Source organism: Arachis ipaensis, chromosome B05, assembly GCF_000816755.2.
Source record: "Arachis ipaensis cultivar K30076 chromosome B05, Araip1.1, whole genome shotgun sequence".
In the NCBI taxonomy this organism is placed as follows: Eukaryota; Viridiplantae; Streptophyta; class Magnoliopsida; order Fabales; family Fabaceae; genus Arachis; species Arachis ipaensis.
In genome coordinates this window covers 9,458,994-9,468,613 of record NC_029789.2, presented here as the reverse complement: position 1 = coordinate 9,468,613, position 9,620 = coordinate 9,458,994, and the positions used below count along the sequence as shown (strand labels likewise).

Below are 9,620 nucleotides of genomic sequence, written 5' to 3'. Positions count from 1 at the left end.
TCACACACTTCTTTTTATATCCGTAAAAAATAGCACCGAAATTTTTTAACCGTGACACAAAAATTTTTTAATTTTGACACAAAATTTTTTAATTTTGACATCGAAATTTTTTAAAATTTTGAATTTCATGTTGCAATTTTTTTACTTCTTATTTTTTTTTCTTCTTTTTTCATGCAGAATTTTTGTATTTTTTTTATAAATTTATGTGTTTCTTCAAAAAATTTTGTGTTTATTATTGTTAGAAAGAATAAACAAAAAATGAAACAAAAATTTGCATAATTGTTTCTATTCTTTTTTTGGTTTTTTTTTTTTAATTTCTTTTTAGAGGATGAAACAATAAGAATTATGAGAGTGTGAAACAAGAAAAACTATGAAAACAAGAAGAAGAAGGAGGAGGAGGAAGAGTTGTTGTTACATGTGACACATAAAATAAAGTGCTGCAGTTCTTTTATTATTTTTGAAAGAAGAAGACGACAATAACGACAATAACGTTGAAGAAGAATTGCGCAGAAAAAATAAGACAAAACAAAATACTATAGATTTTTTGTAATTCTTTTTTAGAAGAAGAAAACGACGTTAAAGAATAATTGTACAAAAGGAGAAGAAAATAATGAAGAGAAAAAGGAAAAAGAAAAGAAGAAGAAGAAGGTGGAAAGAGATAATAATAATGAGGGTGATGATAAGGAAGAACATACAAAAAAATACACTTAAGTAAATTTGACTTGTTGATTTGGTTAAAAAATTATTTAGTTAGTTAGTATTTCTTGTAATAAAATAGTTAAATTTTTTATAATAGAATAATTTAACATTTTTAAAACAGGATAATCAAACTGTTACAGCCGATTAATTATTAATTCAAAAATGACACAAAACAAAGGCCGGTGTAACGAAAGATTCAAAATGTTTAGTTTTCAATTTAGTATATATATATTCTGCCATGTAGAGGAACAAGGTATATATGTGCAAACAAATAGTTTCTTTTTGAATACTTAGGCACGTGAGATCTTATATTCATCACCCTAAGACAATATATTAAATGGACAAAGTGTACAATAAATATTGGTAAATATTAAACTCACAATATGATATTTATAATTTTTTAGTGTATATTTTTATCTATTTAAAACTTTTTTATGTATATTTTTGTTTATTTATTTTAATATATATTTTTTATTTACTTTTATACTGATAAAATAAACATAACGAAAATAAAATAAACACACACAAAAAAGTTACAATGAATGCATTAATTAATGTACTAATTAAGTTACTAACCCCAACGACAGCTTTGATGTTTGAGATTGTTAGCTTGGTGTGGAGACTGTTACTTTGCTGCACTCTCAATAGAACATCAACAAGGTCTTCCTCCTCTACATTAATCCTACCTTCTCTTTGCTTCTTTTGATGTTCCATTACGATATCCTCCAAGATCCTATCAAATTTCTTGTACAGCTTCTCCACCTTGGACTTCAACCCACTCAAATAATACAGAGGTTTGATGGATGGAAACAAATCCGCCCAATGAAACCCTCCAAAAATTTCCATCACTTCTTTGATCAGAAGCACAAACTCGTCAAGATCCTTGTTGTAGTTACCAAATGCCGCCCTGTAAACAGAAGCAATTGTCAAGGAGAAAATCATGTCAGTGAGATTGATCCGTGAACCCGCGGATTCACGGATCTTCTGAACGAGATTTTCAGTCTCGGCTTCTCTTACAGAAGCCAGAGACTGAACCTTTTTCACACTCAAAAGCTCCAGAGTACATATCTTGCGCATGTCTCTCCAGTACTGGCCGATGGGAGAGAATGCAATATCTGCAGGGCCATATACAAGGGTTGGAACAGCAGCAATAAAAGGCCTCTTTTGAAAACAGGCATCATGGTTTTTGAGTACCTCCTGGGCTAGCTTAGCGGATGATACAACCACTGTGGAGTTCTCACCGAGTTTTAGGTGCATGATAGGTCCATATTTCTTTGCAAGTTCTCTGAAAGAACGGTGTGGTAGTGGTCCTGCTAGTGCAACTTGATGGATGTTACCAATGATGGGTAATTTCCATGGACCAGGGGGAAGGTTAATGGATCTTGGTTTGAAATATTTTGCAAGAAAATGCAAGACTGTGAAGACCAAAATTGCAATACCCAGTAAGTAGTTTTGAGGTTCCATGTTATTAATTAATTAATCGACCTCTGAAGGTATGTGCTTGTAATGATTTTTGCTTAGATTTAGCTCCTATTTATACAACTTTATGTAAATGAAAAATCTTAATTATTTAGGATTTAGGAAGATAAACTACAAAATATCGTATATATGCTTTCAAGTTTCAACATCAAAGGTAAAATTTGTCAACCAGGTGATCTTGAAGTTTCATAAAATTCGTGAATGGAAGTATCGTATGCTTATCTTTTTCTAATTGCTCAATTATTGGACTTGATTTTCCACTTAGACACTTTCATCATCAATCAACAGCGGATGGAAATTTGAAATTTGACGTGGTTTGTTTTTTTTTTTTTACTTAAATAACTTAAATAAAAGAAGAAAGAAAAAACAAAAGAACTAATTAAATAAAAGGATAATTCTTGCAATTGCAACCATGAAACTCCGGAACATTAAACAATTATGAATTATAAATAATTAACAGAGAGAGAGAGAGAGAGAGAGAGTTGTGTGAAGAAACTTTTTCATACCAAGCTTCATCAAGAAGAGCAATGATTCCACCTGGTTTCTGCATCAAAAGGATTGCTTTAGATAATGAGGGCATAACATTTTGAAGGCAAATTCAGAGGAGACATCTTGGAAATTCTTTGTAATAATTGCAAAGATGTCTACATACTGTAAACAAATTAGTATCTAAGTTGCATTTTTGAATATTACAAAGTAAATCAAATACAAACTACATAAGCAGTTTGCAAACATATATATATATATATATAACATTAGATGTTGCTCTATCAGATTGAAATCTAGCTATAAATATTTCAAACTGAAGCATAGCCATAAAGTATGTATAAACCTTTTCAATTAGATCAAGTACATCTTGATTATCCACAAATTCTAAGTAGTTCCAGTCAATCCCTTCTTTTGTATATCTCTCTTGTTCCATCTTAAACACATGCTGCAGGACATTATCCATGTTGGAATGCATGTTATGAGAAAAAGTGATAGTTGAAGTTGTCAAATATCTAAAAACTAACCTCATACCTGGTTGAAATGTTGCTGCAGCTTTTCATTTGTGAAATTAATACAAAACTGCTCAAAACTGTAAAGAGGGAATTAGATATCAACTCAGATTTATGCTACTCTCAAGAGGAACAATGATATGTGTGTGCGCGCGCGCGCACACGCATGTGTTTGAGTGAATAATATGATTATGTTCACCTGTTATTCTTAAAGCTTTCAAAGCCATATATGTCAAGAACACCAATGAGACATTTTGACTCTGGGTCTTGCCCAATTGAGACATTGATTTTTTGGACTAACCTGCACATAACAATAGAACAGATAAAAAATTATTCAGATTCAAATAACATAAGTGCAATAAACATAGGATAGGACACATTTTTCATATTTTAAATTCATAATTTTACACTTGACATTAACATAGTACCAGTCAAATAAACAAGAATATAGTGTTTTGGCTAAACCATCCCTGCTAACCGTTGCACCAAGAGGATCAAGACTTCTTTTAATAACTTCCTCTGGGGTAATCATCACACGCTTACAAAGTACATCTTCCAAAGCACTAGGATCGCACCTGAAATAAGAAATAATTTAAAAGATATGTAACATTAACAAAAAGAAAGCTATTGCAAATGATAACAATAGAAATTTGGTCACACATGAGAAGTTCTGCGGTTATTTGGAGATGCAACTTGGACTCTTCATTTTCTAGAACTGATGAATCAGTTTCTTCCTCTGATTTTGCAAAGTTAATGTTTCCAAGATGAAGAATAGCAGCTATAACTCTGAAGATTGCTTCCTAAGAGGAAGGAGAAAAGTATTCATTACCATTTTACTTGAAAGATTTGCTACCATGGGCAGATAACAAAAATATTAGCATAACTAAAAAAGTGCAATACCATTTCAACAACCCAGTTGATATAGGAGAATATAAAACAGCAGGTATGTGCACAATAAACAAGCCAATAAACAGCAGTATGATATTACAAGCATAATAATTAGCAAGCTTATGTAGTGCTCACATCATTATTGTCAACCAAAACCATAACAATTCCTCTTCAAATCTCTCATGTTTACTAGAATTCCAAGGTCAAACAAATTGTCATATAATTGCCATATATAGATAGAGGTGAGCAGAAACAACTCTTTAATTTGAAACAATATTAATAACAACCAATAATATATAAAGTTTCTTTTAAAGAGATGGGATTCAAGGCTTCCAGAGGCTTGAACTCATAAAAAAATAGTCTCTTATCACCTGGATACCCTGAGCCAAATCTGAATCAAAATAACCTGAAAGCATAATCTGAACCAAGAAGATATATAATGCATAATGCTGTTAATCTAGCAGCAAGAAAAACTTTTCCAAAAAAATTTCCTTTCCCTTTTGGGTCAGCATAATCCAAGCCTAAAAGACAGAAAAACATAAACAGGAGAAATTAAATTGAAGAGGCCACATCTATGATAAGCTAAGCAAATCCAATGGCATGAAATAAACTACAGAAAGTTTTAGGACTAATGAATCTTCAAACACCTTATGATTGGGAGGTCCAAGAAATTGGGAAGTCCAAGGGCAAGTATGGAAGAACATGCTGGTGACAACTCTGAAGGCTTTAAGACCACTGTGTTTCCAGCTGCTACTGCTCCTATTAGTGGCTCCAAGGATAAACCTGTCATTAATTAAATTGTAACTCCCTCTATTAATTTGCTATACAAATACTTGATCAACATAAGGAAAATGGTTCAAAAAGCATGACTCACCAAAGGGGAAATTCCAAGATGAAATAATGAGGACTAGGCCCAGAGGTTCAGGAACAATTTCTGCACTACTAAGCAGTGCTATTTGTGGCAATTTAGCCTATCAAAAAACAAATTTGAATCCATTAGGCTTGAATGCTTATCTTTGAAATTTAAAAAAAAATGGAATTAGGAAAATTGGCACTGATCTCACCTTTTTGCCTGATATCCAATATTTTAAGTTACTCAATGCAAAATTCAAGGACTTCATCAAAGTTCCTATCTACTTAAAAGGGCCAATTCGTTAATTAGCAATTAGAACTGAAAAATAGTTTTCTTTTTTTTTTTAATGTTACTATTATTACTACTCAATGCATGCATAATGCATGAATTTAAAAGAAAGCTTAAATTAGGAAGGAACTATATTGATTAAAGATTAAACTAATAGAAAGGCAATAATAATAATGTCAAATATTTTCATTAAACTTAGAAGTGGTAAATAGTATATATGATGACACACTTTTTTGAACAGAAACAAACCATTTTCAAGTGTAATTATAAGCAAATTAAATAAAGGCATAACCTCATCTTTAAAAGCTTCAACTTGATGCTTTCCTAAGTCGAGCATTAAGGCCTTCAAAATATCTTCTTCTTTTTCAATGAGGAAACGACGCAACCCTTTGAGTTGTGATTCTCTCCATGACACTTTCTTTGTCTCTCCACTCCCATAATACTCCTTCATATCATTCATAAAATATTGCATTAAGCATAATAATGAATAAACCAAGCATAATCAATCTTTTGATAAACTCATAACCACACCATCAATGGTACCCTTCAACATATACTAATTTCAAATAAAATAGAACAATCAAACTAAAACTTCGAAAGAGAAAGAATCACGCAACTGCTTATTAAATCCATGAAAATAAAAGGTTGAGCTCCTCCGCTTTTCACTGAGGAAAACTATCAAACAGTTTGTGTGCATATTCCATAAAAACAACAAAATGCACAAGATAACAAGTTTATGCTATATCTAAGATTCTGGGAACAGAAAACAGAGTCAAGGATATGGTACCGTGAGCAGGTGGGAACTGCGCGGAGGATGATGGCAGCTACAAACTGCGTAGACGGCGATTGCGACTGTGACTGCGGGGAAGACCATGACTACGCGAAGTGAGATCTGCAACACACAAGACAACAATGGATCAATGTCGTCAAGAAAGGGCAAGAGAGAGGAAAGGAGGGCAGAGGGTACAGGGGGATGAAGAGCTCACCTGGGTGCAGAGCAGGACGGTGCGAGAACAGACCTCCTCCTTCTCCCCTGGGTTCATCGTCTTCTGCTTCTCCTTCCCTTTTCGTCGTTCTTCTCCTTCGTGAGCGCGCGCTCTCCCTCTCTTCGCGAACACACTCTCTCTCTCTTCGGCTTCAATGGCGACGACGGCAAGCTTAGTGGTGGCGGCGGTGGCAAGACGCGACGGTGTAGACCCGCGATGAGGACGACGACGGCGCTGGCTTCGTGGTGAGCTGATGCGGTCTCCCTCTCTCTTCGCAGTTCTTTCTCTTGCAGTTCTGGCTTTCCGACGGCACGGCAACGCGACGGCGGCGGCGAACTCAGCAGCGCCGGCCCGGCTCCTTCCTCCCTTTCCTCTCCTTCTCCGTTTCTCCCTCTCTTCTCTTAACATTTCTTTCTTTCTTTTTTTATTTGTTGAAGCTGCTGAGTGCTGAGTGTTGTGTTTTTAGGAAAGGGGAATTAAAATATCACCCAAAAAAATTAGGTTAGCAGCGTTTTTTTTAAATTTGTGGCAAAATCAAATCAAATAGCTGCTCTTCCCACTATCACCACTAAAACTGCTGGAAAACTATCAGACAGCGACAATTGTCAAAACAGTTGCTAATTATGTGCCGCTATCTTGCGTTTTTGTAGTAGTGATAGTTATTGAATTAATTTTTAATCACATTAATTTTATTCTAAATAAATTTATTTTTTTATAATTTTACTCTTAAAAATTTTTACTCATCATAAAATATTTGTAGAATAATTAGATAGTATATATGATGACACACTTTTTTGAACAGAAACAAACCATTTTCAAGTGTAATTATAAGCAAATTAAATAAAGGCATAACCTCATCTTTAAAAGCTTCAACTTGATGCTTTCCTAAGTCGAGCATTAAGGCCTTCAAAATATCTTCTTCTTTTTCAATGAGGAAACGACGCAACCCTTTGAGTTGTGATTCTCTCCATGACACTTTCTTTGTCTCTCCACTCCCATAATACTCCTTCATATCATTCATAAAATATTGCATTAAGCATAATAATGAATAAACCAAGCATAATCAATCTTTTGATAAACTCATAACCACACCATCAATGGTACCCTTCAACATATACTAATTTCAAATAAAATAGAACAATCAAACTAAAACTTCGAAAGAGAAAGAATCACGCAACTGCTTATTAAATCCATGAAAATAAAAGGTTGAGCTCCTCCGCTTTTCACTGAGGAAAACTATCAAACAGTTTGTGTGCATATTCCATAAAAACAACAAAATGCACAAGATAACAAGTTTATGCTATATCTAAGATTCTGGGAACAGAAAACAGAGTCAAGGATATGGTACCGTGAGCAGGTGGGAACTGCGCGGAGGATGATGGCAGCTACAAACTGCGTAGACGGCGATTGCGACTGTGACTGCGGGGAAGACCATGACTACGCGAAGTGAGATCTGCAACACACAAGACAACAATGGATCAATGTCGTCAAGAAAGGGCAAGAGAGAGGAAAGGAGGGCAGAGGGTACAGGGGGATGAAGAGCTCACCTGGGTGCAGAGCAGGACGGTGCGAGAACAGACCTCCTCCTTCTCCCCTGGGTTCATCGTCTTCTGCTTCTCCTTCCCTTTTCGTCGTTCTTCTCCTTCGTGAGCGCGCGCTCTCCCTCTCTTCTCGAACGCACTCTCTCTCTTCGGCTTCAATGGCGACGACGGCAAGCTTAGTGGTGGCGGCGGTGGCAAGACGCGACGGTGTAGACCCGCGATGAGGACGACGACGGCGCTGGCTTCGTGGTGAGCTGATGCGGTCTCCCTCTCTCTTCGCAGTTCTTTCTCTTGCAGTTCTGGCTTTCCGACGGCACGGCAACGCGACGGCGGCGGCGAACTCAGCAGCGCCGGCCCGGCTCCTTCCTCCCTTTCCTCTCCTTCTCCGTTTCTCCCTCTCTTCTCTTAACATTTCTTTCTTTCTTTTTTTATTTGTTGAAGCTGCTGAGTGCTGAGTGTTGTGTTTTTAGGAAAGGGGAATTAAAATATCACCCAAAAAAATTAGGTTAGCAGCGTTTTTTTTTTAAATTTGTGGCAAAATCAAATCAAATAGCTGCTCTTCCCGTGTTTACTATTAAAACTGCTGGAAATCCATCAGATAGCGACTATTATCAAAACAGCTGCTAATTGTGTGCCGCTATCTTCCGCTTTTGTGGTAGTGTAAAACACGGTTGGACACGACAGATACGCGTATCAGACGATTGTCAAAATATTCTAAAAATTATATCATTGGTAAAGGTACGATTTGTTATAAAATATCTGACATGTGTGTCATATAGTTTTATTACTGGTTTGAAACATTTTAACCTATAAATAATTGCTCAAAATTTCATAAAACTTAAAATATAATAATTTTAAAATACAAATACATGTCTATTATTGCTAAGTTATCTACTTATTAACGTTCAAACTTTTTGAAATTTGATATGCTGCTGCACATTGATCACTTGCGTATCACACTAGTAATGGTGTAGTTTCTTCGGGAAAGTTATGCATTATCTATAAGTTGTAACACTAATTTTGTTGGTTTTGTCTTAAAAATATGCCTAAATTTCAATTGTATTGGAAATTTGGAATAAACAAATAATTAAAGCCATAGTATACTAATAAATTTGTACCTAATAAATATTATCATCAGTTTTGCTAGAAGAACAAAAATAAATAATTAATCAGACAATGAAAATTTTATGCATTTAAACGGTTGCAAAAATAAATAATTGTGGATCAAAGCTAGTACCGGAATTTTCGAACTCGCTCGTGGCAAATTCAAACAGTTGCAAACTTGCAATAGCCTTACTCATCAAATTGTTGAAAATACATAATTACTAGTATTTTTACCTGTAATAATATTACGAAAATATAAATCTTGTAAAAATACGTTAGTTTTATTCTGACATTATATATTATAATACAAAAGATTTATAAAATTAAACTACTTTTATAAAAAAGGGTTATAAAGACTAAAAAAACTAAGGTTTTCGTAGATAAAAAAATCAAATAATAAAATTTTATTTTTTTCATGTAAAAGAGTTTAATCTTTTTGCTAATAATTAATTTTGACATTTGTTATCTAAAATTTGAAGAATTTAACGTGTATATTTTTACATTTGATTAGATGTTAAATTTGTTGCATAAATAAAAATAATTAATTTTTATGCTTACTATTTAAAAAATTATTTTTTTTCTCTATGTATATAAAAATATAATTAGATATTAGCATAAAAAATTTATGTTGATAGTTATAAAATTAAATTAAAATTATTTTTTTAAAACAATTGAATCTTAATCTAATTATTATATTAATATTTTTTTAAATAAATTCTTCTATGCATGATATAATAAATATAAATTATTTAATAAATTATTCAAATTTAAAATATGAACATAT

At 33.7% G+C, this 9,620-nt stretch overlaps 2 protein-coding genes and 1 long non-coding RNA gene across 10 annotated transcripts in view; 1 reads left to right on the top strand and 2 right to left on the bottom strand.

Moving 5' to 3' along the window:
• LOC110271744 overlaps positions 1-1,573 on the top strand; it is a 5,476-nt gene extending 3,903 nt beyond the window's left edge. For both annotated transcript variants that reach the window (XR_002362371.1, XR_002362370.1), the window contains 2 exons: positions 1,287-1,359; positions 1,453-1,573. This is a non-coding gene — a long non-coding RNA (uncharacterized LOC110271744). The remainder of the gene's footprint in view (positions 1-1,286; positions 1,360-1,452) is intronic.
• Positions 1-2,400, bottom strand: part of LOC107642831 (cytochrome P450 71D8-like) — a 6,483-nt gene extending 4,083 nt beyond the window's left edge. Inside the window, exon 1 of the mRNA XM_016346318.2 lies at positions 1,276-2,400. Within this exon, the coding sequence (XP_016201804.1) occupies positions 1,276-2,163 (888 nt within the window). The 5' untranslated portion in view covers positions 2,164-2,400. The remainder of the gene's footprint in view (positions 1-1,275) is intronic.
• Positions 3,044-8,370, bottom strand: LOC107642833 (aldehyde dehydrogenase family 3 member F1). Of its 7 annotated transcripts, none has more exons than XM_021122993.1 (11): positions 6,192-6,697; positions 5,993-6,097; positions 5,498-5,650; positions 5,129-5,197; positions 4,939-5,035; positions 4,712-4,847; positions 3,837-3,976; positions 3,655-3,751; positions 3,376-3,477; positions 3,199-3,256; positions 3,044-3,112 (listed from the first exon to the last, which is right to left on the bottom strand). In XM_021122993.1, exons 1-7 carry the CDS (start codon positions 6,597-6,599, stop codon positions 3,955-3,957), a joined length of 990 nt encoding a protein of 329 aa, XP_020978652.1. In that variant the 5' UTR covers positions 6,600-6,697; the 3' UTR covers positions 3,044-3,112; positions 3,199-3,256; positions 3,376-3,477; positions 3,655-3,751; positions 3,837-3,954. The 7 variants fall into 7 exon arrangements, with proteins under 7 accessions (XP_020978652.1, XP_020978656.1, XP_020978650.1 ...); XM_021122994.1 differs by having other exon boundaries at positions 3,050-3,112; positions 3,192-3,256; XM_021122997.1 differs by lacking the exons at positions 5,498-5,650; positions 5,993-6,097; positions 6,192-6,697 and adding exons at positions 7,045-7,197; positions 7,540-7,644; positions 7,739-8,370 and having other exon boundaries at positions 3,376-3,751.